This window comes from Benincasa hispida, chromosome 5 (assembly GCF_027475165.1).
Source record: "Benincasa hispida cultivar pf3 chromosome 5, pf3_genome.v1.1, whole genome shotgun sequence".
NCBI classification, from domain to species: domain Eukaryota; kingdom Viridiplantae; phylum Streptophyta; class Magnoliopsida; order Cucurbitales; family Cucurbitaceae; genus Benincasa; species Benincasa hispida.
In genome coordinates this window covers 4,205,102-4,232,778 of record NC_143482.1, presented here as the reverse complement: position 1 = coordinate 4,232,778, position 27,677 = coordinate 4,205,102, and the positions used below count along the sequence as shown (strand labels likewise).

The following is a 27,677-nucleotide window of genomic DNA, read 5'->3' as shown; positions in this document are numbered from 1 at the left end:
TCGGGGTGAGAACCCAAGAGCGGTGACTATTTTGGTTAGGAGGAAGTTTGTGGTTTGGAGGAGAAATACGACTAAAGGAAGAACAAGCTACCGCATAGAGTTTTATTGAATCGTGTAGAGAACTAATTCTATCACATAGATTCTGATAAAATCGTGTAACCTTAAGTCGTGTGTATATTCATTATCGAAAAAATAAAATCATATTTTATTTATCCCAATAGCCACAAAACCACTTGATTAACTTCCCACTAAGGTGGTTATAGAGAAAAAGGGAATTAATTATCAAATAGTTGATAATTATAAATAAATATGATAACCAACTTATCATATTATATTTATAATTTATATTTTTAATATTACATCATATACAATATAAACTATAGCTCTTTTTCTCTATTTATGGAATTTAATATAAATCATAGTTATATTAAATTTAACAACTATGAATCTTATTCATAGAAAATATATTTGAATCATATTCAAGTATTTGTTCCTCCAATTAAACTATAATGTATCATATACATCATGTCAATTATATCATATATAATTGAATCTATTTAATTATATCATATATAATTAAATTCCCTCTTATTAATTTGAACAATTCAAACTAACCCAAAAACTGATTCTCAACTAAATCCTTTGAACTACCTAGGGACCTTATGGACATGTAGCTTGAAGCTCCAATGGTATGTAAATAATTAATTAAATTCTTTAATTACATTATTCACCATCCGTTAACTATCGGGCACTCCACTAAAGACTGACAACTGCACTCTTTGCACTACAGATATATTTCTATGTCCATTGGATATAACCAATCAACAGTACGATCACCCATCATAAATTGCTCGTAAGTACAGTTGGGCCAAATTATCGTTTGTCCCTATAGTTACATATAACTCCTTAAGTACCATTGATTCCTCTAATGAACAATAGATCATAGTCCCACTATGACTAAACCCTTTTCAGGCCAGGTAAGGGTGTGGCGCCACATTGTTCAAGACCCGAAATCAAAATGGTAGGCTTATTGAATCGGCGATCTAACCACTCTCACCCATACAAATCAAAGGACCGCCCTTATAGGCAGGAATTCACAACTCACTCAGGATTAAGGTCATGTTACCTATGGTCATCCTAGTGAAATGAAAGTCTTTATTATGAACGGCGTTATATAATGAGACTAAGCATTTCGTGGTCCAGTCTTATACAAACTCCTTTGTATAGAATATCTCCACTCGCATGTCTAATACATGAATGATCAAGATCAGATCATTTGAAGCACTTTATGACATTTGTAACACCTACAAAGCGGCCATACTCGTAGTGTCACCAGGATAAGGTACCCAGCCTTATCCATATACTATAGACCATTTAGGTCATCATTTAAACATGATCCACCTATATATCTCCACATGCATGTTTAAGTTACAACGATAACCGTGGATGTTAGTTTATTAGTTTGTGGTTAATGCAACTAAAATATCATATTTTCATAGACAAAGTGAATAAAATGTCAAATATTATTATTCACATATATGTTTGTTCATACAAGGCTTACAAACTATAGAACCCTACGAGATTTAGAGCATCAACCCCAACAATTATATTAATGGACATAGAAATATATTTGAGCAACTGTCGGTCTTTAATGGAGTGTCTGATGGTTAATGAATGTTGAATAATTTAATTAAATGAGTTTAATTAATTATTTAAGTACCATTGGAGCTTCAATCTATAGGTCCATAAGGTCAACTTTGTAGTTCAACAAGGATTAAATGAGAATCAATTTTGGATTAATTTGAATTGTTCAAATTAATTGAGGGAATTAAATAGTTATATGTGATTTAATTAATTTTACTTAATTGTATATGATATAATTACTATAATGTATTTGATACATGATTTGAGATGAAATAAATATCTTAATATGGTTCAAATATTAATTATGTGAATTAGATTCATATAATTAAGTTTAATATAAATGAGATTTATATTAAATACCATTGATGAGAGAATTAAAACTATAGGTTATATTGTATATGATACAATATTAAACCATAGGTTATATGTTATATATGATATAACACACACATATATATATAATTATAATTAATTCATTTTGTTATTAATTAATTTTTTTTATTTTTTATTTTTGAATTTTAAAGGGAGGAAAATAACTTCCCTCCACTTAATTCTCTCTACAACTCATGATCAAGGAGAGTTGGTTTTGTGTGTGAGATTGTCTTCTTCACAAGAGCTCTCGATCTCTTTGTTAGTGTGTGACACAGAAAACTCCCAAAACCTCTCTTTTTCTCCTATCAGTCACTCCCTCTTCCAAGATCACAGAGCCCACAAACTCCTATGATTCTCATCCAAAAGAGAATACAGGAGGTTTCAATTGGTGGTGGCCATTTTTGTGAATTTTTGTGAAAACTGTTTGTTCTTCAAGGGTAAAGGTTTCCCAAATCCTAGTTTTTCCTTTTATTTTCTATGTTGGCATGTTGTAATTTTGTGTTATTACATAATAATTTTATTTTGTAATTTTGCGTTCTCCGACCATGGTGAGACTTGTTGATTGTGCTACCGTGTGTTGTCTCCAGAGTCTATTCACCGTGCGATCTCAGGAGGTTCCTTGTCGTCACCGTGAGATCTCCAATGGTCGCTCTGTATCAGCCACCTCAACCTCGTCGTCACCAATCGGGGTGTTAGGTGGTAAGTTTTCAATCGTCGTGATTCTTAAACGTGATAAGTTTTGGGTGGTAAGAATCGGGGAGCCGCGTGATTCTGTCGGGTGTTAGGTAAGTGTTGGGTATTTTCGGCCTCTAGGTTATCACTACCATGGAACCCATTGGGTGTTGGGTAGTTGATTTGGGAGAATGGTGTGTAAACAATTGTCTTTAAGACTAAAGGAGAAGAACGGAGCTCGCGTGGCACGACAACGCTTTCGCCTGCTTAAACCGGAGGTTGAATCCGGTTTGGTGGCTCGTTCGGAGGTGAAGGAGTTTGGGGTGTCTGATGGTCGTTCTGAGGAGGGTGAAGGGTATGGTATGGGGAGTGTTGCTAGAGTTGGGCTGGGAAATTTGTTGGTTAGTGTTTCGACGACGCTCGAAGGGATGAAGACGCCTTTGTCCTCTAACCTAGAACCGGAATTAATTCAAATTGGGGAGAACTATGGTTTGAGTAATCTGGGTGGGTTGGGTATTGGTTCAGGTGTTGGGCAGGGGAGTCTGGGCTCTATTAAAGTTGAGGCATAGGTTGTGAGAGGTGTGCCTGGGTTGGGCTTTGAGGGAGTTGGGGCGAGTGTGGCTAATACATTGGGCGATATGCGAGATGGGGATGGGCCTAATGGGAGTAGGCTGAGTGGGTTGCAAGATGGAAGTGGGCTGGAAAAGAGGGAGCAGGGGAGAATGACGAATGACTTGGGTGTTATGGGGGGTCGGCTGAGAGATGTTGGGCTGAAGATGGGGGTCGCGGTAAGGCTGAAACTGGACCATGAGGAGGTAAATAGGGTTGGGTTTGTGGAGAGTGTTGAGCGTCTGATTTCTACGGGCGTGAGTGGGAAGCTGGTTCAAACCAACGTTGGTTCAGCTGCAGAGTGTGGTTCAATGACGAACTGATTAGGTTCAATGGGGGAGCGGTTTAGTTCTGTTGGATCCGGTTTCAGTTTGAAAGGAGGGAAATTCGTGGGCGGCCCTTTTTGGGTCCAATTTGAGGGGAAATTTAGAGTTTACCCCTCCCTCCCCCCAGTTGATTGAATATGATTAACTGATTGTTAAGCCTTGTGAGAAGGTTCTTGATGCGGGTGTTTGTTTATGGGAGAAATCTTTGATAGGTCAGTTTGTGGATGCAAAACTCCCGCATTCTGTTATTTATCGCCTTATCCAGAGAATTTGGGGACGCGTAGAGATGTCAACTATTACCTTGCTGGAGAATGGATTGATTATCTTTAAATTTCAAAAGGCAAAGTCACGGGACTGGGTGCTGAAGAATGGTCCGTGGCACTTGGGTAGCAAACCCATCTTATTACGATAGTGGTCACCAGGTATTGTTCCTGAAACCTTTTTTTTTATTCTGTCCTTATCAGGATTAAACTGGAGCGTGTTCCCTTGAAGTTGTGGACAGATAGGTGTTTAGCAGTGTTGGCTAGTGTCGCGGGTAAGCCTGTTTCGTTTAATGTTGCAACTAAAGAGCGACATTGGTTATCGTATGTAAGAGTTTGTGTTCAGGTGGATGGTGATTCGTTATTGGCCCCTTCAGTCACTGATAGAATGTGGGGTCAAAAGTTTATCATTCCAGTAGTGTATGAGTGGAAGCCTCGTAAGTGTGCTTGATGTGGCTCTTTTAGGCATACTGAGGCTTTGTATGACAAACAAGGTGTGGCAAATAGTCAGAATTTGAGTATTATGATGGTTAATGAGGGGTGTTTTGGGAAGAAAGGCGGCCTTGAGAGTGTAAGAAAGGGTCAGAAGTTGAGTATTGGTGGGAAGGGGAGTAAGCCTAGTGATGACACGCAGAAGTGCATGCCATCTTAGTCCTCTTACATAGAATTATGAAGGTTTTTTGGCAGAAATTTCGTCGATCATGATAGGAATTTATGAGAAAAGGAGTTTGCATCGATCAGCATGGCGAATCTCAGCTAATCCATTACTTTGCGTTAATTATGCATTCAATGTTCTATTTTTGTAGCCAATGCAGGAAATAATGCAAACGCGGAAACCGGGCCATCGCATAGAAGGCCGCATGTGGAGAAACACTCCATCGCAAGGCAAACACATCGATCAACGCATAGATGTTTCGGTAATCAGCCGTATGTGTCTATTGCATGGAAGTTGCGCTCGTCAAGCGATTGCGGTCATCATGTAGAATTGCAGTGTTAAGCAAATGCATCCATTGAATGATTGCGGCTATGCGACAACGCATTCTAATGGGATCAATGCAAGGTAGGTGGAATGAACGCATCAATGCATTTGCCTCGAGAAAATCAAAAGCTGATGTTAACATTTCACCTACCGCGCCGTTAGTGGTAGAGGTTCAGAAAGGACTGACGCACCGAACGTCAGACTCAGAGCAGTCCAACTAATGTTGTCGGGGGTCCAAACTCTATAAATAGAAGTCGATGAGCAAAATTCAAAACCATCCAGAGATTATTCCTTAACCGGGGAATTTCCCCACGATCCAGACAAAATGCGTGAGAAGACGCTTGAGAGTTCTTCACCTTCTTCATCCATTCCGAGTGATGACCGGAGCCTTCAATCAAAGTTAGATCTTGAGAGAGTCAGCAACAATCAACTGCCCAGGAGGGTAAGTGGTTGGACGCATTAAGCAAGGTATGCGTTGTTCACTAGTGATAGTAACAATCTTGCGTCAACCAAGTTCATGCGTTTGTCTTGTCTTATGTTATGCTCAACACCCCTTTAGAGTTACTCGAGATAGAGTTTAAAGAAAGAACCTAATAACTCGAAAGAGCTAGGTTAGAATCTAGACTCGGGAGAGCGAGATTAGATCGGCATAAGCAAGAGATAGGGACTTAGAGATAAGCTTTGTTTGTCAACACTGCATCGCATGCACCCTAGGAATAGGAATGATGATATGTGGTCGCCTTGTTTGTATATCCTCGTATAGACAAGAATTAGAGGCTTGTGTGTAGGCCCTATAGACACCTCTGCACATACATCGCATGCGTTCTAGCATTAGAAGCCGTAGCATTCGCACCGAAAGGTGGTTTACTATTGTATGAGTGTTGCATGACCGCATTAGTTTGTGTTGACTAGGGTTGCCCTTACGATCACTCTTAAGTTTTGCAATGAAAACATCTCCGCATTTTATCTATTTTCCCACACATTTATTTCAAGTCAAGGTTTGTCGTATCTCTACCTTTCATGCATGTTCTCATTGCATTGTCTGATAGATAGAAGTAGAAGTAGGATTAACTTAACAACATCCCCTCCATTCCTTTATTCAACCGCCGCATGCACAATCACCGCAAACATATAGCTGCAAGTCCCTGTGTCAACCTCGGATTACCCGAGAAACTTGCGTTCATGTTATACTTGGCGTGAACGCAAGAAAACTTATGGCAGGACGCATGGTCATCGCATACATTTATTAACGCATACTCATTCTAATGCATGACCATCGACGCATGACTAACAACGCATATCTTAGGAACATGCATCACATACCGCGTCCAAGGGAAGTTGGTTGTCAAGTAAAATTGACTTCCAATTTCTCACCATCAAGTTTTTGGCACCGTTGCCGGGGACTTAGCAACTAAATGTTTGTTAAGTTTTATGTCTCTATGAGCAAACTTTTTATCTTGAGTGTATTGCAGCTTGTACAACCAGGTTGCAAACAATATTGAAGCGTAGGCGATGCGCTAAAAGCCAATGTTGACCCCAAGGTAGAAGGGCAATCAGTCGCAAAATAACTGAAGGCAGTTTTAAGCTCATGGTGGCCAACATGCGCCCAACAATTGCTAGAAGTTCCAATGGTCAGGGCAACTTGATCCAAGCAGTTAAGAGCCATCTCCTGCATGGAAGACTCCTTGCGGTGACAACACTCCTATTTTTCCAGGGACGTCTTATGCTCTATCTTTACTTTGCTTTCATAGTATAGGTTATTTATTTTATTTTCATTTTTATTTTGGATATATGGCTTCGTTCTTGGTTGTGGTACGTTTGCTCTTGTAGGTGCAATAATAAGTATCCTCGATTCGTAGTTCAAAAGAAGAATTCCTTTCACCCTTCAACGCATGGCTTCAATCGTATGGATTCCAACGCATGAGCGCATGCATTGTTCCGTCTAAGGTCTTTTCTTGTTATCTTGTATGCCTTATCCTTTTGAAATTCTCTTTTTCCCGATTGCGTTGTTTTGCGATGTTTCTATGATGGTATGTATAGTTCACCGCATTTTCTAACTAATCAACACAAGGCATTCTTCACTTTTATTAGCTTATTCAAATTTTGGAAGTCTTGAGTTTTATCTTGTGCAAACCCTTGTTCAAACATTTATTAACGCATTCTTGTAATTTTGTTTTTAGCTTTGCAATGAGAACTCTGCCAACCTCTAAGTTTGGGGGTGGCAGCGGTCTCGGGGAATTGCGTTCATTATATTGCGATCATTTGAAAAAAAAAAAAAAAAAAGAAAGTTTAAGTGAGCTTTTGGGAATAAAAACTCCACTGTCAATGCAATGGGGAAACTCATGTTGATAAGAGTTAAGTTGTGAAAGGCACTTGCTCATAGTTGGATGTCCGCATGACACACGTGAGGGCAAGCCAAAACAAAGGCAAGTCGCCAAGATCAACGCATTAGTGCAACTCCTCTGTCCGGCGCAAACCAAATCAAAAGAAACAAGAATTGAGTTGAATATGGAACGTAACCGAAGTTGGATGCTCGCATGACACACGTAGGGGTAAGCCAAAACGAAGGGTATAACCAAGTTCAACGCCGCATTTGAATAAGTCATCACAAAGTTTTGAAGTATTTTTTTTAATGAATGCAATCTCAAAAGCTAAATACAAAATTGCGGTGAATGAATAAGAGTTTTTGAGCAAAGGTTTACTGGATTTAAACTTAGAAAAGATCTTTTTGAAGAAGCAGCCAAAGTGGAGGAGAGCATTGTGGTGACGGTCAAAGGTGTGTGTGAATTATATTCTGAGAAGCTAGTCATCGCAAAGGAAAGCATGAATGCGAGTTAGAATTTCTTGAGTATAACGCATGCTTGAGGACAAGCATGATTTTAAGTTTGGGGGTGTGATGACATGCAAAAATGCATGTCATCTTAGTCCTCTTACTTAGAATTATGAAGGTTGTTTGGCAGAAATTGCGACGATCATGATAGGAATTCATGAGAAAAGGAGTTTGCGTCGATCAGCATGGCGAATCTCAGCTAACCCATTACTTTGCGTTAATTATGCGTTCAATGTTCTATTTTTTTAGCCAATGCAGGAAATGAATGCAAAAGCGGAAATCAAACGATCGCATAGACGACCGCATGCGGAGAAACACTCCATCGCAAGGAAAACGCATCGATCAATGCATGGATATTGTGGTAATCAGTTATATGCGTCCATCGCATAGGAGTTGCGCTCGTCAAACGATTGCGGTCATCATGTAGAGTTACGATGTTAAGCGAATGCAGCCATTGAATGATTTCGGCTACCGACAATGCATTCTAATGGGATCAATGTAAAGTAGGTGGAATGAACGCATCAACGTATCTTCCTTGAGAAAATCAAAAGTTGATGCTGACATTTCACCTACCGCGCCGTTGGTGGCAGAGGTTCAGAAAGGATTGACACGCCGAACGTTAGACTCAAAGCAGTCCAATTAATGTTGTCAACGGTCCAAACTCTATAAATAAAAGCCGATGAGCAAAATTCAAAATCATCCAGAGATTATCCCTCAACTGAGGATTTTCCCCGCGATCCAGATTAAATGCGTGAGAAGACGCTTGAGAGTTCTTCACCTCCTTCATCCATTCCGAGTGACGACCGGAGCCTTCGACCGGAGTTAGATCTTGAGAGAGTCAACTCCTCCGCCCATCCATGGCACCACCGGCAGCCTTGATGCACATCTGCTGGAAGCAAAGCTCTACTTCCAGCCGGTTATTTCTTTTTCCTTTCTTTTCCTACATTGTATTGTATGACATTTTGAATTAAGAAATTAATACAATGTGTTTTCAATGCATTTCTTTATTCCTTCGACTCCATTTCCATCTTATTGCTTAGCATCATTACTTTCACTGCAACACTTAGTGGGATTACTTGGGTATTGCATACTTAGTCATGTGGATTAGGAATATGAAGCATGTAGCAACCCACCGAGAGGTGTGCATTGCGCGAGTGTGTGAGTAACCTTATTTCATTAGTGCAAAGTTGCTGCAACGCCTGTCTATAGGCTAACGCATTGCTTGTCTATGAGTGAAGTCAGCAATAATCAACTGCCCGGGAGGGTAAATGGTTGGACGCATTAAGCAAGGTATGCGTTGTTCACTAGTGATAGTAACAATCTTGCGTCAACCAAGTTCATGCGTTTGTCTTGTCTTATGTTGTTCTCAACACCCCTTTAGAGCTACTCGAGGGAGAGTCTAAAGAAAGAACTAATGACTCGAAAGAGCTAGGTTAGAATCTAGACTCGGGAGTGCGAGATTAGATCGGCATAAGCAAGAGATAGGGACTTAGAGATAAGCTCTGTTTGTCAACACTGCATCGCATGCACCCTAGGAATAGGAATGATGATATGTGGTCGCCTTGTTTGTATATCCTCGTATAGACAAGAATTAGAGGCTTGTGTGTAGGCCCTATAGACACATCTGCACATACATCGCATGCGTTCTAGCATTAGAAGTCGTAGCATTCGCACCGAGAGGTGGTTTACTATTGTATGAGTGTTGCATGACCGCATTAGTTTGTGTTGACTAGGGTTGCCCTTACGATCACTCTTAAGTTTTGCAATGAAAACATCTCCGCATTTTATCTATTTTCCCATACATTTATTTCAGGTCAAGGTTTGTTGTATCTCTACCTTTCATGCATGTTCTCATTGCATTGTCTGATAGATACGAGTAGGAGTAGGATTAACTTAACAACATCCCCTCCATTTTTTTATTCAACCGCCACATGCACAATCACCGCAAACATATAGTTGCAAGTCTCTGTGTTCGAACTCGAATTACCCGAGAAACTTGCGTTCATGTTATACTTAGCGTGAACGCAAGAAAACTTGTGGCAGGACGCATGGTCATCGCATACATTTATTAACGCATACTCATTCCAACGCATGACCATCGACGCATGACTAACAACGCATATCTTAGAAACATGCATCGCATACCGCGTCCAAGGGAAGTTGGTTGTCGAGTAAAATTGACTTCCAATTTCCCACCATCACCTAGTGATTGGGAATAGGAGTGTAAGGTGTGATGACGAGTTTACTATGGTTAGTCGTCGTCGGCATGATAGATGGGGTGTAGGACATAGGGTTGGCAGTGGGTCTTCGGGATCGTTGCCCTTGAGGAGTAGAGTAGTTTATAGCTCCCCTGGGATTACGAGGTTTGTTAAGCATGTTGATGATCGTAATCAGTTTGATGTATTGAATGATAAAAGGGGAGAATCGTTGGCACTGGCATTAGTGCAGTCTGATCCTGATTTGTTGTCTGTTTTGGATAGAATGTTTGAATGTTCGGGTAAAAGCCTAGTAGGAGGTGGTAGGTGTGACTTCTTGCAAGTTTCATGATCTAGTGATCCTAGAATGTTAGGGGGTTGAATGACCCAGTCAAGTGTAGGGTGGTGGCGGATTTTCTGTCCTTCTCTGTTACTTTCTGCTGTTTTCTTAAGACGAGGGTTCACCACGAAAACTTCGGTATAGTGGTGGGTAGGTTTGGTGATGCTTGGAGTTATGTGAGTAGCTACAGTGTGAGGGGAGTTGGGAGGATCTGGGTGATGTGGCGGAATAGTGTCTATGATTTTATTCTGGATGTTAGTGGGGATCAGTTCATTTTTGGAACTTTGGTGGATATTGTATCTAGTGCTAGGGTACATATTGATGTTGTGTATGCCTTTAATAATGTGAGTGATAGGCAGAACTTGTGGACCCAATTGATTGATGTGTGTGCCTCATGGCAGCTTCCTGGATTTGTTATGGGTGATTTTAATGCTATTTGTAGTAGTTCAGACGATCTTTATGGTTGCCCTAGCTTGAGGGAGATGGAGGAGTTTGATGGGGCGTTGTTGGAGGCGGATCTGGTTGAGATGAGGGTGATAGGTAACTGATTTAATTGGACTAGTAAAGTTTAGGGGAATGGTATCTTACGTCGGTTGGATCGCTGCTTGACTAATGAGGCATGGAAGGTGGTTTTTCCGTATTTGGAGGTTAGGGTTGGGCAATGAGGGATTACCGATCATAGCCCTCTTCTGGTGTCTACAGGGGAAACAAGGAGTAGGTCACCTCATACGTTTCGCTATTTTACTCATTGGGCGGAGGCATACGGCTTTATTGATACTATTAGGTCAGCGTGGAGAAGGTCGGAGGATGTGTCCCCTATGGTTAGCTTCGTGCAAAATTTGAAGGCAGTAAAGAGAATTTTACGTGCCTCGTTTAGTAGACGTATCTCTATGTTATCTGATGAGGTGCTGGTTGCTAGGCAGGTTATGGAGGCTGCTCAGGTTGAGTTGGAGAGGGATCCTTTTTCAGAGTCGGTGTGTGCGAAGGCAGCTCGGGCCACTGAGGTATTCTGGTCAGTGGCTAGATTGGAGGAGGAGTCGCTCCGGCAGAAGGCTAGGGTAAGGTGGCTGGAGTTAATGAACATGGCGTTTTTCATCGTTATGTCCGTTCTCGCCGTAGTTGCAGTGGTTTATTCTCAGTTGTGGATGCTGAGGGGACTCGCCAGATGGTGCTGTCGGGGGTGGCAGTGGATTTCTTTCATAGTAGTTTGAGGTCTCAACATGTGGGGTATAGGGATCTTACTGCCCGAATTGAGGATATTGTGCAGTTTAGCTGGTCCGCGGAGGGGGTGGAGGCGCTTGGTCGCCCAGTGAGTCGGGATAAGATTCAGAAGACTTTATTCTTGTTGAAATCTGAGAAGGCTCCTGGGCCTGATGGGTTTTCAGTGGATTTTTATAGAGTTGTTGGAGTGGTTGGGGATGATTTCTGTGATGCGGTTCTGAACTCTTTTTAGTCCTGTTATCTACTGAGTGAAGTTAACTCTACTGCTATTACTCTTATCCCAAAGAGGCGGGGAGTCGAACTTATGGAGAACTTTCGTCCTGTTTTTTGTTGCAATGTTGTGTATAAGTGTATCTCGACGGTTCAAGCTGAGAGATTGCGATTATGGTTGCCTTCTTTCATTAGTGGTAACCAGCCTGCGTTTGTCCCTAGTAGGTCGATTTTTTATAACATTTTATTATGTCATGAGCTTGTAGGGGGCTATAAGGTGGGCAGAGGGAAGTCACGTTGTGTGTTGAAAGTTGATCTTTAGAAGGCGTATGATTCGGTCAATTGGGATTTTCTGTTTGGTGTGTTGATTGCTATAGGTACGCCCCTTCAGTTTATTAGTTAGGTGAGGGCTTGTGTTACTTCACCTACGCTCTCTATGATGATTAATGGTTCCTTCGAGGGGGTTTTCTCTGTAGGAAGGGGTTGAGGTAGGGGGATCCATTGTCTCCTTTTTTGTTTGTGGTGGTGATGGAGGTTCTGTCCAAGTTGTTGAATAAGCCTCCTATGTAGTTTAGGTTCCATGATCGGTTTGAGCATGTAGGCCTGACTCATTTGGGTTTTGCAAATGATTTGATGATTTTCTATGCAGCTGAGAGGGGTTCTTGGAGTTTGTGAGGCAGGTTCTGGGAGAGTTTACAGAGCTATCTAGGTTAGTTACGAATGTTGGGAAGAGTTCCATATTTGTTGCGGGTGTGGAATCTAGTAAGGCAGAGGAGTTTGCTGCTTTTATGGGTTTCTCTCTTGGTTCGATGCCTATTAGGTATCTGGGGTTACCTTTATTGGTTGGTCAGTTGAGGGTTGTAGATTGTGCGCTTTTGATACAGAGGATTACAACTCGTATTAAAAGCTGGCGGCTCAATCCCTCTCTTTTGCTAGGAGGTTACGGCTTGTCAGGTCTGTCTTACAGTCCTTTCAGGTGTTTTAGTGTAGCATCTTCGTGTTGCCTGCGTGTATAACTCATGAGGTTGATCATCTGTTGCGTAGTTATTTATGGAAGGGCAGTGTGGAGAGTTGGGTGGTGCGTGGGTGGCATGAGATAAGGTGTGCTTGCCAAAGGGTGAAGATGGGTTGGGTATGAAACATGTGGCTTCATGGAATTAGGTTTCTATTATGAAGCTGCTCTGGCTTCTTTTAATTAAATCAGGCTCTTTATGGGTGGTGTGGATAGAGGCGTATGTTTTGTGTGGGTGGTCTTTGTGGGTTGTTCGGTGAGGTTGGGAGGTCTTAGTGCTTGAGGGCTATCTTGCGTTGGAGAGATATATTCAAGCACCTGGTTTGTTTGATAGTGGGTGATGGAAGGTCATGTTTTGTTTGATGGGATCCTTGGTTGCTGGGGGGTGTGATTATGGATTCATATGGGGCTACGGTGGTCTATGATGCAGAGAGTAATATGGAGACGTGGTTGTCGGAGTTTATGGATGGTGAGAGAGGTTGGAGGTGGCCTATAATGTCATGGGAGTTGCTCGAGATCTGAGGTTTTATTCAGGCAGTGGGGCCCAGGATGAGAGGGGAGGATTATTAGGTTTGGGTGCCAGGTGCTAGTGGTCGATTTTCTATTGCTAGTGAAGTTTGTGCCTTCGTCGTCCTAGGGTGTCTTAGGCAGGTCTTTTATGGTCTAGGGGTGGTATTCCGCGTCATTCCTTCTGTGTGTGGTTAGCTGTGAGGACAGGTTAGGTATACGGGATTGGTTGAGGAGTTGGGATGTGTTGTCGGAGAGGGGTGTCTTCTGTGTGGGGGAGTTGTGGAGTCGCAGGATCATCTATTATTTTTAGTGTGGGTTTGGGAGAGAGGTGCGGTTAGGTGTGTTGCGTCAGTTGGGTTCGTCTCATCGGGTTGTGGGTTGGGATGTTAAGTTGTCTTGGGTTTGCCGAGTGGGGTTAGGTAAGGAGGTGCATAGTAAGTTGTTCCGTGTCTTCTGGTGTGCTTCCATCTACTACATTTAGTAGGAGCGTAATTGGCGATTTCATCGGGGTAATCCGAGGACAGTGTCTGCTCTGTTTCACATTATAGTCTCTACGGTTCATGCTCACGTTGCTTCCTGGCGAGCTGATCTTCTTGGTCTTATCTAGTGCGTTTATGGATGTTTTTCCTCTTTTTGTTCTTGTTGATATTCTTTGTTTTGTTGTTGGCCCTAGGTTGTGGGGTTTTGTTTCCTTTTCTTTGTTTTTCTCCCAGGTGGACGGTGTTGTTTGCTTTTGTTTCAGCTTTGTTTCAGTTGAGTCCTGTTTTTGTTTGTGCTTTGTTGCTTTGATGCCTTGATCCCATGCTGTGGGATCCCCTTATTGTTGTATAATAATATCACCTATGCTAATTTTTTTTTTAATTTTAAAAAAAGGTATAATGGCTTTATAAACTCAAGGCAATGGCTCACCATGAAAACGTTTCCAAAGACATTAGAAGCTAAGTCTCCATCCCCTTCTGATTGAAAATAGATTTGCAAATCCTTTGAAACCTTCTAATATAAAAAGTTCATTACACAAATGACCTTAGATGTTTGTTGATTCAATAATAACTAACATCAAAGCGATGATATTCAAGGTTTTATTCTAATTATAGGTGTAATTGAGTTGAACACGAGCTTACTGTGTGTACTTGATAACATAAATTTTAGCGCCAATTTAACTTGAACATTCATCGTGGATAGACTCTTTTGAAGTTCCAATTATCACATTTTTTAGTCCATTTTTTCTTTTTTCTTTTATCTCTGTATATGCTCAAAATGTATGTATATCGAAGTTTCATTTATTTTCGTTGTAAAATTGGTAATATTCAGTTAAAATATAACCATCTTTTACAAACAAAAATTTAGAAACACATTTTTAAATTTTTGGAAAGTCAAAAGTAGTTTGATTTTTATAAGAAAAAAATTTGATAAAAAAGAATGTTAAACTACTTTTACATGAAATTTGATTCTTGAAAAATATTGATCAATCTAAATCAAGAAAAAAAAAATCTAACTCAATTCAACAATTACATTATAGATTGAGTCGTCTAGGTTGTTTGAATTGTGACATAAAACACCCTTAGTATCAATTTTTCAATAATCTTGAGTGATTTTTCATTTTCTTGTCTTCTTTTTTTTCTCTATTTATTAAAAATAATTACATGATGATTTTTGTAGCTAATTTGGTAAGATCTTAGAATGATTTTATTTAGGTGATTTTGAAATAATTTTAAAAGTACAAATAGCTATAAAATACTAACAAATCATCAAAATTAGTTTATTTATGAGAGTGGATCCAAATGAAGGATAACTTATTCATTAGCGAAATATATTTTCTTACAAAATTACTCTACATGAAAATACCTTTTTGGTCCCTAAATTTTCAAAATATACATTTTTCAGTCTCCGAATTTTATAGAACATGTCCCTTTAGTTCCTAGGTTTTCAAAATATAATTTTTTAGTCCCAAGTTTTTAAGAATATATTTACTAGAACTCTAGATTATTATTTTTTTTATTATTTTAAATAATTATATATTAAGAAAAATAAGTTTAAGAAATAATTTGAGGGAAGAGATAGTTTTTCAATTTTTATTTTTTTAATTTCAAATTTTTAAAAGTAGACCTTTAAATGTACTTTAAAAACTCCAAAATTAAATTATATATTTTTAAAACATAGACGCTCGACGTATATATTCTTCAAAAGTCGAGAACTAAAAAGATAATTTAAGAAGGAAAAAAATCTTATAAATAAAAAAATCTAAAACATTTTTACACTTTATAGCAAGAGTTCTAAAAATGCAAACATTTTAAAACTTTTTACTATAAAATGTAAATATTTTAAAATATTTTTTGTATTAAAAAAAAAAGCTTGGAGCTTATCATTTAAAATTGATCCGTGTTTGTTGGTATTTTTGGGACATCCAAAGAGGGCAAATGAGTAAAATGGGGGTATGACACAGTAGAGTTGACCTCTGGATGAACACAATTCTTCAAAGCCACGTCTGTGTTTTGCATCTTTTCTGTTTCTAATGCTTTCTTCTCAAATCTCACCTTTAATTCCTTCAATAAATTCAATTTTTTGAAGAACCCATTTCCCCAAATTCCATCTCTTTGAAGAAATCCTCAAGCTTTCTTCTCAATCGATCTCACATTCCCAGAAATTCGCCATGTCGTTTGAGGAGGACGATGAGACCTTCGAGCACACTCTCCTTGTCGTTCGTGAGGTTTCCGTCTACAAAATTCCTCCTCGAACCACATCCGGTGGCTGCAAGTGTGGTGAGTGGCTACAATCCGACAAGATCTGGTCCGGCCGCCTTCGAGTTGTGTCCTGTAAGGACCGATGTGAGATCCGATTGGAAGATCCCAACTCCGGCGAACTCTTTGCTGCTTGTTTTGTTAATCCTGGTCAGCGGGAGAACTCCGTTGAGACCGTTCTTGACTCTTCTCGATACTTCGTTTTGAAGATCGAGGATGGCCGGGGTAAGCACGCTTTTGTAGGGTTAGGTTTTGCCGAACGAAATGAAGCTTTTGATTTCAATGTGGCATTGTCTGACCATGAGAAGTACGTTAGGAGGGATCTTGAGAAGGATCCGGCTAGTGGCGGAAGTAGCGGCGGCGATGCTAATGAAGAGAGCCAAATTGATATCCATCCTGCTGTGAATCACAGATTGAAGGTACACTTCCCCGGATTTTGATGGACTTCTGATATTTAAATCTGATGGGTTCTTGACTATGAACTGATTTGATTAATGAATCCTCTGATCTAACTATTAGGAGAGCGAATTGTTTACATCGAATAGTATAGAATTACTCATTTGGCAGGCCAAACCTCTGGCTGCGATAATGGTGTTGTAAGGATACAAAAGTATACAAAAAATACGAAAGCCCACGATTAATCAAGTAAACTAATACCTAGTGAGTAATTACTATGATTTAGTAGCTTTCATTGAGAGGAGAATGAAAGAATACAAAAGCATTAAAACAAAGAATCCTCAACTAACTAATCAAGCAAACTGTTACCTATTAAGTAATTACTATGATTTAGTAGTTGTAAAATTATAAACGTTTTATATTGTCATTGTAATTGTGTTTCTTTACCATGGACTGGATGATAGGAAGGTGAAACAATTCGAATCAATGTGAAGCATAAACCATCTAGTGGAACTGGTATGCTCTCAGCTGCTGGCCTGTCGGGGTCTGGTTCTGGAAAGCCAAAAACTCTAAGTCTTGCTCCACCACCAACTGGAGCTAGGAAAATCAGTACTCCTCTTCCACCCCCTCCAAACGATCCAGCTGTGCGGAAGTTATCCGCCAGCACATGCCGTGATGTCGGTCATGAAGGAAAAAAGGACAATGTAAGCAATGCAAGCGACCCTTTATCAGATCTTTCCCAACTTGAGGTACAATGTCTGCTGTTAGTTGTTTGTTAATTCGTTCCGTTATACCTGTGATTCAGAGAAACATATTTGATGGGGATAATGGTATTCTTAAGTGACTAGTATAAATTGCCCCTTTAGCTTACATATTATGGTTCTTCTGTCCTTTATGCATAACCCATTTAAATCTAGATTAGTTTAAGGAAACTCATTACTAAGTTCGATTAGACTCAAGTATTGGTTTCTCTCCTTTGTGATTAGAATTCACTACTATCTTAGGCATTTGTGTTGAAGCTTGCCCTTATATTTGCTAGGCCAACTTCAAGAATAGTGCCTGGTGTAAGCTTATAGCCCAAGCATTTGAAATATAAATCCGATATTGATCCCTATTCTTTAGATTCTCTTAGAACATAGGTAGCTTGTATTTTCGTACGGGTGTGTGTATCCTTGTGTCGAAAAACAAGCTATCACAATTTTAACTCGTGTTTGAATCACGTTTGCAGAGAAATCTTCCTTCTGCACCAGGTTCAACAAAGGCAGCAGCATCAGGATGGGCAGCATTCTGATCAATGTAAGCTGGTGTTTGTTATTAAAACAGAAAGTCTTAGTTTGATGTTATCTTCATTTTTTGCTCATCTTGAGGGTGAAATGAGAGGGGAGGAAAAAAAGGTGAAAGGGAAGTTACAAGTTATATTACCATATTGGAAAATAATCTTTGGAATACATATCTATACTTCTCCAGTTATTTTCCTTATTGATCTTGAGTTGTCTCTTTAGCCTATTTTAAATCCACGGCCTTGTGTTTCTGTTCTTGATTGGCTTGATTTCATTTTGTAATTCAACTCATAAAAGAATGTCCTTGCAAATTTGCATGCCTCGTGTATACTATATAATGGAAAGTGGTAGGCCTCATTGAGCTGATTTATATCAAAATACAAATTGCCTCAGTAAAGACAAATTTTAGGTTGAAAAAAACAATTTGAACTTTGATTCATATTGACTCTATCTTTTAAATTTATAACAATTTTAACTTTTACCATGAGATCACCAAAATTAAGCATTAAAATCTTCTTAGTTTGTAATTACATTTAATCTCTAATTAGTCTGTCAATTTTATCATGTAACAAATTTCCTTAAATTTGAACAATATTTTTCATTTTACATACGGAAAAAATTATTTAACCAGAATTTTAGATTAAAATAATGTCGATGTCTTATAACCATGTATTCTTTTGTCATCCCTCCATTTCCAACAAGTGATGATTATTTCATGTTAAAATATTAACAGGATAACATTGAGAATATTAAGATACTATTAATGATAATATAACTGTTATTTAGAGAGATTTGTTAGAGTGTAGTGGTTACAATTTGAGTGAGTGACGAGTTAAACAAATGAAAACAAATTTTTAAAAATCAGTTATCTAACTTTTGATATCAAACTAAAATGTTATATGGTCATACGAGTTGTATTTTTACAGATAAAAAAATAGTTATGAAGTGAAGGGGAGTCTATGATAGAAGTCATTGAAATGACTGTTCATTAAATGTAGAAGAGATGGAAAAAAAATATTTCAAAATTATAAATATATCTAATTGTTATGAAGAGGCATCATGAATATTTTTAAATCTACCTACAAATGTCGAATAATTTTTTCCTTCAAGGGCTATAATGAATATATTCTCTTTTATGTCATTAAACTCGAATGTTCTCAACATCCGACTGGGAGGCAATTTCAGTGTGTTGAACTGGAACCTAATAAAGAATACCATAGGCTATAATAATTTTTTAAAAAAAAATGTTGAATGACAAAATGAGTTTGCGAAAGCCTTCAAAAGGTTTTCTACACAGCTTGGCAAGTCCCCAAGTCTTTCGTGAACTGAAGAAAGATTAGAATTGCTATAAATAAATCCATCTACAGCTTGAAAAATGACTACCAATCCATAAATCAAGGACTCTACAAATTGAATTATTGACAATCTGTTTCAGAATAGCTGTACACGGTATCATTGTCAGTTAAGCTGCAGCTTGGCTGGTAAAAAAGGACACCAAGAATGGAAGAATCTAGACAAGTAAAATAAAAACGCCATAAAGGAGACTAAATTACAACAAAAAAAAAATATCCTTGAACTTTATTTTGGAATTTTATTCTTTTGGACGTTATAATAGTATCATTGATCTTATAAAGGTTTCTAAACTATACTTGGAGTAGAAATCTACTTAAATATCGAACGAACATCGAGACTTGGAATGACATGATAGAAACTTGGAACAATGTGACCGTCTCAATGTTCGTTCAAGATTCATTCATATTACTACTCCAATGGTAGCTTAAACAAAAACAAAGTTCAGATGATTTGTAATTTAGCCTAAACAAAATTCCAAGTCAGAAGTGGAAACGGCATTGATGCAATGGAAGTAAATGACTAATTGTGGCTTAGATTACTGTTTATACTCTGGCTTCAGAACCCAGAATGAACCACTAGGGCTTTTCTCTAATATTGCTATCTCTTTCAGCAGATTCTTAAACAAGGGCAAATCATTTGAGGGTATCCTGTCCTTAAAATGCTGTACAATACTGGCTGAATCAGTGGTTCCACCTCTTTGATGAATAAATGTACAAATCTGACGAATCAATACTTCGGGTTGTACTACAGATAAGTTCTTCGACGACCGAGAAGAACCAATACCAGCAACTCTTACATTATTTGAACTACTTGAAGGAGTTGTCTGATGTTCAAGCCCAGCGCTGATTGCTCTTTCTTGGTTTCCTCGGATTTTAGCCAGCAGCTCTGCTGAAGATAAGGCCTTTCCACAAGATGCTCCAGCAGCATAGCCATTTAAATGGCTAGTTCCGTTTCTAGATACTTCATCTGAGGATTTGGAATTGTTGTTTACTAGAGAGTTAACAGTTGAACCAAACTTCCGACGCACAGACGATGGTGCACCAGCAGTTCCAGCTTTTCCAGTCCATGTTGGAACTGAGATGCTCTCGTTACTTCGCAGCATTCTAGACTGACGCAATGCTTCGGCTGCTCTACGTGCAACTTGAGAAGCTTGCTCCTCTAGCCGTATCTTCTCCCCATCATCAGCATTAACAATGATATCATGATTAACAGCGCTCTGCATATTAAGAAGGATGTAAAGCAAACAGCAGGAAATAAACCAAAACCCAATCAAACCATATTGAAATACAAATGTAAATGATTGGAACTTACAAGATAGTTAAGGAATTCGAAGTACTTAGCCTCTCCCCTCTTTAGATCTCTCGCAAGCCCCAATTCACTTACCAAAATATTTCCCAACTTTCTCCCTTCTCTCGCCCTCTATGTCTGACTGAATACCATAAAAACCTCCTAATTAATTACTCACACCCATAATATCCTAATAACATGTCTGTCACTGCTGGCCCCTAAAACATACATTGTCCTCAAGATGTGTTTAAACAAAACAATAATCTGCAAACTATAGTTCCTTCCGTTTCTTTTTTCTTCTTTTAATGACTGCATTCACATCAGTAAACAATCCTTCAAAAACCTGAAACTTATGCTTGGCCGATGACAATTGGCAGATGGTGGCAACTTGGATGCAAACCAAGACAAAGCCAAGGGTGTGCATCGACACAAGTAAAAAGAAAACGAAGGAAGAAAAGTTAAGGGAAAGAGTCACAGAGTTGTGGGCCACAAATGAAAAACAACCACTTAAGAAAGGCCCAGGCCAAGAACCCTTGTAAGTCGTATTGGCCCTTCCAGGCTTTTAGGGCATGTTTGGCTTAAAGGGTAGGAGTTGGGAGAAGTGGAGTTGTTGAAAAACAACCACTTAACTCCACTTCTTGTTTGGTCCAAAGAGTTCTTAAACCTATTTTGGGCCCCACAATAAGAAAACATCCATTCCACTATTTATTAACTCCTTCCACTATGGACTTGGACCCCATAACTAAACAACTTTTCAAACTAAACTTCACTCTTTTGCCCAAATATCCCCTAAAAGATAACAAGATTTATCCCATTCATTAATTCCAGCCCACACAGACCTATTCTCCCATAAATAACTTTCTTTCAGATTCTTCTTTATTTTTCTTTTCACGTGTTCCTGCACACCCTAGCCTTTGTCTTGGCATTCACCACCCACTCGCCACCATCTGCCTATAGTCAACGCACAAACCCAGATTTCAAGTTTCTGAAGGATTGTTTAGCAACGGTATATATATATAAAATAAAAATTAGAAAACATTACTTTGCTTAGTATCCAATTTTTATTGTTGTTCTATTTAACCACACCTTGAGGACAAGGCCTGTTTTAGGGGCCCACAATAATAGGCATGTTATTAGGGTATTATTAGGATATTAAGGGTACATTAGTTATTACTTAAGGAGGTTATTATAGTATTTGGTTATAAAGAGTGGGAACGGAAAAGAAGAAAGTTAAGTAATATATTGGTGAAAGAATTAGGATTTGAGAGAGATTTCAAGAGGGAGGATCCAAGTACCTCAAATTACTTGGCTATCTTGCAAGTTGTACTCATTTACATTTACATTTCAATATAGTCCGACTGTGTTTTGGTTCCTTCGTATATTTGTGCAAATATAGGAGCTTATCAGTCTCGTCTTTTATCGTCATTTTACAATTCTTAATTTAGGACTTTCATGTATGCCTATAAATATTGAACTCTAATCTATAGAATAATGAGAATCCTTGTGTATTTTGATCTCACGATAACACCTATCAACAATAGACATGAAAATGCTTATGTGGATATAAAAAAGGATGAGACTTACATGAATACCATTCGCATCAAAAAGGCTCTTCAAGATATTTGTGTCCTCGTCTGCTCCACCACCCTGGCCCATCTCTACGGAACCATTCCTTCCAGAAGTTTCAATCTCTGATTTGCATAGGTTTTCATCAGCAGAGTCTGCATACAATACTGAGCCACTGCCAGATTTTTGCTCATCCTTCTCATTTTTCTGAACACCAACAACATTTACACTATCAGTCAACTGACTGAAAATAGTTGATGTTTCTGTTGATCCATTCATCCCATCCTCGTTCAGTGTAAAGAGATCCTTCATGTCTCTAGCCTTAAAGAACCTTTTCTGCTGTGGGTTCTTTAGTATCTTATTAGTGAGAAAATGCTTATATATCTGTCGATGGTACACTTTCTCCTCTATAGTTCCACGAGTGATCAATCTATACACTGTTACATCCCGCTGTTGACCAATACGCCAAGCACGCTCCCTAGCCTGTAACGGGAAGAATTAATGACTAAATTAGATTCAAATGGCTCAAATATAATAATGTAAAGTTATCGCCATGTAGCAGAGAATACGAAGAAAAATCTTCCATAATATTGTAATAAACAGGAAAAATTATAAAAGATGCTGCCTACTAAACTGCAAGAGGCGCAGTACAGTAATTCAACGTAGTTTTCCAGGTTTAAACAAAGTGAAGAACCTCAATCAAAATTTTCCGGACAGGTATGAAACAACTAGTTCAATAGAATAAAGTAGAAAAACAGAAACGTGATATATTTATTACCTGCATGTCAGTCGATGGATTCCAATCGGGGTCAAAGATTATCACCCTATCTGCTCCAGTTAAGTTGGTTCCCAGACCACCAACCTTGGTAGTTAAAATAAAAACAAACACTTCATAGGAATTATTGAATTCGTCAATCAAGGCCATTCTCTGTTTGACGGGAGTACCACCATCCATCCTCCTATAAGTATAACCACCTCCAACCAGAAATCTCTCTAAAATGTCAAGCATCTGTTGGGTCTGAGCGAAAAGAAGAACCCGGTGACCTTGCTCCTTCCAGACCTTCAGCACTTCCTCAACCACCTTCATTTTTCCACTACGTTCAGGATTCCCATAGTCAGGATTCTGAAAAGCATGGTCTCTCTCGAGTAGATCTGGATGGTTGCAAATTTTACGCATTACATCAATTCCAGAAAGAGAATTTCTATTCCCATCCAAAATACTTTCCACTTCAGAGCTTGCAAGGAATGCTCTATACACAGAACGTTGCTCAAAAGTAAGGCTGCAGAAGAGAACGTGTTCAGTCTTCTTTGGCAAATGAGCATTTACATCCGCTTTCATCCTTCTAAGAAGATAGGGCATAATCAAGTCACGAAGAACGACAGCACACCTGCATAGTGAGAACTTCAAAGGTTGGTGACGTTCAGCTACTGAAGGAAGAGGGAGGGAGAACCACAAGACCAAGCACTACCCCCATCCAACCTTTTATTAAAACATTTTTAACATTCCACCATGATAAAACCACCTCATAAACTCTCAACTTGATCATAGCTCAACTAGTAAACCAAGCACAACAGTAACCTTAATAACCTCTCCTAAAGGTCAAAGATTCAACTCTTCACTTGAATCTTTTAACTAGGAAAAAACAAAATACACTTACCAATTCTACACATTTCCAAGAAAAGAGAGAAGTGAGGGAAAATAATAAAAATAAGACCGCGAATGTTCACAAAAATTTCAGAACATTTACCTATATGCAGTTGATACTTGCAATGGAGAGGCATTAGCATAGCCACCAACTGATATAGGAACTGCAAACTCTGCTTCAAATACAGGCAACACCCCCAGCTTCCCAGGGAAAACAAAATCAAACAAGGACCACAACTCGGTCAATTTGTTCTGAATTGGAGAGCCAGTCATTATTATGCGGTGTACTGTCTGTAGCTGCTTGCAAACTAAAGTGACTTCAGCATTTGGATTTCGAATACGATGTCCTTCATCCAGGATTGCATAACCCCACTCAATGTCAAGCAACTTCTCGCCTAACAGTCGTAGTTGTTCATAGGTGGTAATGAGCAAACCCGACTCTGAACCCCAAACACGGTTTATCAAGGAATCCCATTTTTTTGAGCCTTTGGACTGTGAGTTCTTCCTATAATCACTTTCCTCTGAATCTTCACTTTCATCACTTCCATCAGATTTTTCTTGCATCTTCTTATAAGTGGGATCATGAGCAGAATCATGTAGGATTTCTGCCAGAAGTCCTGGGCACCATTTCCGTGCCTCCCTCTTCCACTGTCTAACTAGTGTAACAGGGCAGACAATGATGCTTGGTTTATAAATGTTACTGAAATGTAATGCACCTAAAAAGGCCAAGACCTGGACTGTCTTTCCGAGGCCCATCTCATCTCCAATAATTCCACCTGCCCTTTGGCAATGCAATTCCCATAACCACTGCACCCCAACTTTTTGGTAATCAAAAAGCTGATCAAATATGCTATGAGGAATTTTCAGCCCGCCTTCAAGTGTTACAGAAGAAGGTTCATTAACATCATCTTCTAAATCTCCTGAATCTTCTCTTTCAAAACTTGATGTAGGCAAACCATCTGACATATTCTCTGCAACATGAATAACACATCAGGAACACAAAAATGTTCTTCGTAAAAGATCCATTGCTAAAGATGATGTATGTAAATATGTAATAGAACTAACAATCAATGGCATACCCATTCAGTAAAACATTCCACGATGAAGAACTAAGAACAGTAAGGTTTTCTCACAGATCAATGCTCTATTACAACAAGTTTTCAACTTAATAAGATATATGTTAATAACAACATGACTTCTTGCATGTAAGTATCAAAATAAGAACAACATGAAGAAAATTTTCTCAACTAACAAACTCCGGTAGATCCATGAAATTTTTCTCATAGTTTGCAAGCATCTGAATACGTGGCCTTCTTTGACCATTGAGAAGATAGCAACTAGAGAAGAAGCCAGAAAAGTATATTTTATATGATTAGTTGACAAGGTTAAGAACTTAGATGTTAACATCATGTAAAAGATACAACTGAATCAAGGAAGCTGCAACATGAACTTGGAGAGAATAAGCGGTAGAACAACCACAAGCTAATTACAAGACGTACCAGCAGCTTCCTCATCTCTTTCCTCCATGGCAATTCGTCTTCTATATTTTTTATCTGGCAAAGGCCGTCTAGGTTTTTTGCATTTTATTTTCTTTGTAGCTTTGTCTTCTGCAGATAGGGGAACCTTTGCAAGTTTTTTTAACCTGTAGAAAGGATGAGTTGGTGGATCAAGCTTCGGCAAAGCTTCTGGATCAAGCAATTTAGTGGTTGGCCGAGCTTGTGCAGCCACTGACATTGACTGGAGGGCTCTAGCGACACTGTCAGAAGCAAAGTCATCGTGTTCCTCTTCTTCCGTCTTTACTTCACACCTTGATCCCCTGGGGTTTTGAAGACTTGATTGCCCTGGATTTTGAAGACGGCGTTCAAAGCCCTTTAACTTGTGAAATGGTGTTAAAATTCCCTTCCGTACCAACTCATCTCTTTCCTAAGACAAAGAATGAAAGTTACTCACCTGTTGAATTTTTTTTTTTTTTTTCAATGTCAAATATAGAAGCATATTTCAATTTACATGTACATAAGACTTGTTAAGCATCTTACAGAGTACAGCATTTGAAAACAGCTTAACTCACTGTTTCAACAAAGCCCACAGTGGCTGCATCCAAAGCTGCATCAAAATCATTATCTTCATCAAATGACACAACTTTCAACCTCTTTTCTCCATTGTTTACTGATTTCTTAACCTCTTTAGACTTTCTCTTAGGTTTTGATCTGTCCTTGACTATCTCCAATATTGTCTTGGCGTGTTTGTCATTCAAATGAGAAAGTTCTTTCTTCAACTGCTGTTGGGTTTTCTTCAGGCTTCTTAGCCTGTCAACTGCTATTGCATGCTGAAGGCCATCTGCAGAAGCTGAAACACCATCCACTTCACGCCCATGCTCCTGGGAATCGGTGCCAACGTAAGAATGTTCTTCATTTCTTTCAAGTTTCTTCCCCGGTTCCACTGTTGATGCAACAGCATCTATTTCATATTCTACAGCCCTAAGCTTCTGATAGAGCTGCACATGGCTGGCAGAAGGTGAATCAGTGCTATCCAACTTATCACAAACGTTTTCCTCTGCAATCGCTCCAACTTCAACACTATTCTCACTATTCTTTTTTGCCTGCAATTCAAACACAAATCATTCAATGATGTTAACTGCAACAAGTTTATAACTGATTTCCAGTTGAAACCAAAGAGAATTGCTGACTGAGTTCAATTTCATGTAATACTTCAAATTTTCCCGTACTAAACCGACAGCAGACATTCTTGTCTAATCTAAACCAAGCTAAAAGGTAATTCAAATGGCCAAAACCATTACAAACAACAGTAAAATAACTGCACGCCAATACAAAACTTAAAATCACGAATTATGCAAAAGAACTCCCGCCATTACCTTCTCAAGCAAGTCCCGCTCTATATCCTCGGGATTAGCAGATGTCACACCCAAGCTGTTCAGCAAAATCCGATCCTCCTCTTCCTCCATCAAATCAAATACGTTGTGTCACCCAACACATTGCATTGTGCAGCCAATAACCCAAACCTACCAAACAAAACTAAAGCGCATCAAATTCAACACATTCACTCCCATAGTCGCCAAAGCTTCGCACCTAAAATATTCAATCCGAACAATGAGACCAAGTTGAAACCTGAATTGGAAGCGCGGTGAAGCAACCAGAGGAGAACTAACTCCAAATCGAAAACAGCAAAAATTATACACAAAATCGGATGGAGAAATCTCTGTCAAATAGGGAATCGGAGAGACAAGGGAAGGAATCCGATTTCTTCCCCGTTAATCGGAAGGATTGCGAGATTACCTGAGACCTAAGGTCCGGCACCGCCTCCGACTGGCTGCGATTTTTTACCAGTTCTTCAGCTTTTATTTTAATTTAATTTAATAATTTTATTAATTTACTTTTCTTCTTAAAAAAATATTAATTTATTTAAACTTCTTGTGCACGCTTCTGTGCTTGTGGCGTTCGACTTTGTATGTTGACCTCCTTTTTCAAAAACAATTTGTTTTTTTACCCAAGCATGGAAAAAATTTTATGTAAAATTATTCTTATACCATTCTTTATTAAATTCTCGCTATTAAATTTAACAACCAACCTATAAAATTAATTATTATACCATCTACAACAAATATATATATTCAGACTAAATTCTCTACCAAATTAATTGTTTTACAACTCACAATAAAAAAATTATATTCTCAAAAAATTCTCTTCACCAAATTATCTTTAAAATGAAAAGTTGCTATTTGACTTGATTAGAGGAGGGACACAGTGTGGACCCGATCAGGGATATGAGAATATGGGACGACCATTTGAAAATTTTAAAAAATTTTAAAGAAGTGTATTTCAAAATTAAAAATAATAATAAACAAAAAAAATAAGAAAAGGCAAAAAAAAAAACTTAACTTTTTTTTAAAATACCTGGTCAGGTTTCACCAGATTCGATAGAAATGGGTTGAAATTACCTGGCAGAGAATTGTGTGCATTTTGTATGTTTTGCATGAACCCGTTCGGGAATTAGCACCTACATGCATGAACCTGGCCGAGAATTGTGTTCATTTTGTATGCTTTGGATGAACCCCGACCGAAAATTGTATGCATTTTGTATGTTTTGCATGATCCCGCTCGAGAATTGGCATTTACATGCATGAATCCGGCTGAAAATTGAGTGTATTTTGCATGTTTTACGTAGCACAAACTACTTATTTATATATAAGGCCAACTATAGAGTTTCATCACTTG

The 27,677-nt window shown here is 38.8% G+C and overlaps 2 protein-coding genes across 12 annotated transcripts; one reads left to right on the top strand and one right to left on the bottom strand.

Moving 5' to 3' along the window:
* Positions 1-15,563: 15,563 nt before the first annotated feature.
* Positions 15,564-17,849, top strand: ABCI18 (non-intrinsic ABC protein 4). Of its 2 annotated transcripts, none has more exons than XM_039033099.2 (3): positions 15,564-16,337; positions 16,779-17,063; positions 17,543-17,849. In XM_039033099.2, exons 1-3 carry the CDS (start codon positions 15,831-15,833, stop codon positions 17,603-17,605), a joined length of 855 nt encoding a protein of 284 aa, XP_038889027.1. In that variant the 5' UTR covers positions 15,564-15,830; the 3' UTR covers positions 17,606-17,849. The 2 variants fall into 2 exon arrangements, with proteins under 2 accessions (XP_038889027.1, XP_038889028.1); XM_039033100.2 differs by having other exon boundaries at positions 15,578-16,337; positions 16,779-17,018.
* Positions 17,850-19,143: 1,294 nt separating this feature from the next.
* Positions 19,144-26,898, bottom strand: CHR8 (chromatin remodeling 8). Of its 10 annotated transcripts, none has more exons than XM_039031743.2 (8): positions 26,739-26,898; positions 26,318-26,464; positions 25,514-26,044; positions 24,945-25,368; positions 23,549-24,416; positions 22,579-23,188; positions 21,819-22,283; positions 19,144-20,163 (listed from the first exon to the last, which is right to left on the bottom strand). In XM_039031743.2, the coding sequence occupies exons 2-8, from the start codon at positions 26,405-26,407 to the stop codon at positions 19,483-19,485; spliced, it is 3,669 nt and encodes a 1,222-aa protein (XP_038887671.1). In that variant the 5' UTR covers positions 26,408-26,464; positions 26,739-26,898; the 3' UTR covers positions 19,144-19,482. The 10 variants fall into 10 exon arrangements, with proteins under 10 accessions (XP_038887671.1, XP_090169955.1, XP_038887670.1 ...); XM_090313829.1 differs by having other exon boundaries at positions 25,482-26,044; positions 26,739-26,841; XM_039031742.2 differs by having other exon boundaries at positions 26,571-26,840.
* Between the last annotated feature and the right edge of the window lie 779 nt (positions 26,899-27,677).

Bases quoted from the DNA above. Each gene is read 5' to 3' on its own strand.
- ABCI18 (XM_039033099.2), top strand. From the start codon at position 15,831: ATGTCGTTTGAGGAGGACGATGAGACCTTCGAGCACACTCTCCTTGTC. The intron at 16,338-16,778 runs GTACACTTCCCC...ACTGGATGATAG, and splicing joins CTGTGAATCACAGATTGAAG to GAAGGTGAAACAATTCGAAT. The intron at 17,064-17,542 runs GTACAATGTCTG...TCACGTTTGCAG, and splicing joins CAGATCTTTCCCAACTTGAG to AGAAATCTTCCTTCTGCACC.
- CHR8 (XM_039031743.2), bottom strand. From the start codon at position 26,407: ATGGAGGAAGAGGAGGATCGGATTTTGCTGAACAGCTTGGGTGTGACA. The intron at 24,417-24,944 runs GTACGTCTTGTA...TTCATGTTGCAG, and splicing joins AAGAGATGAGGAAGCTGCTG to AGAATATGTCAGATGGTTTG. The intron at 23,189-23,548 runs GTAAATGTTCTG...CTCACTATGCAG, and splicing joins CAAGTATCAACTGCATATAG to GTGTGCTGTCGTTCTTCGTG.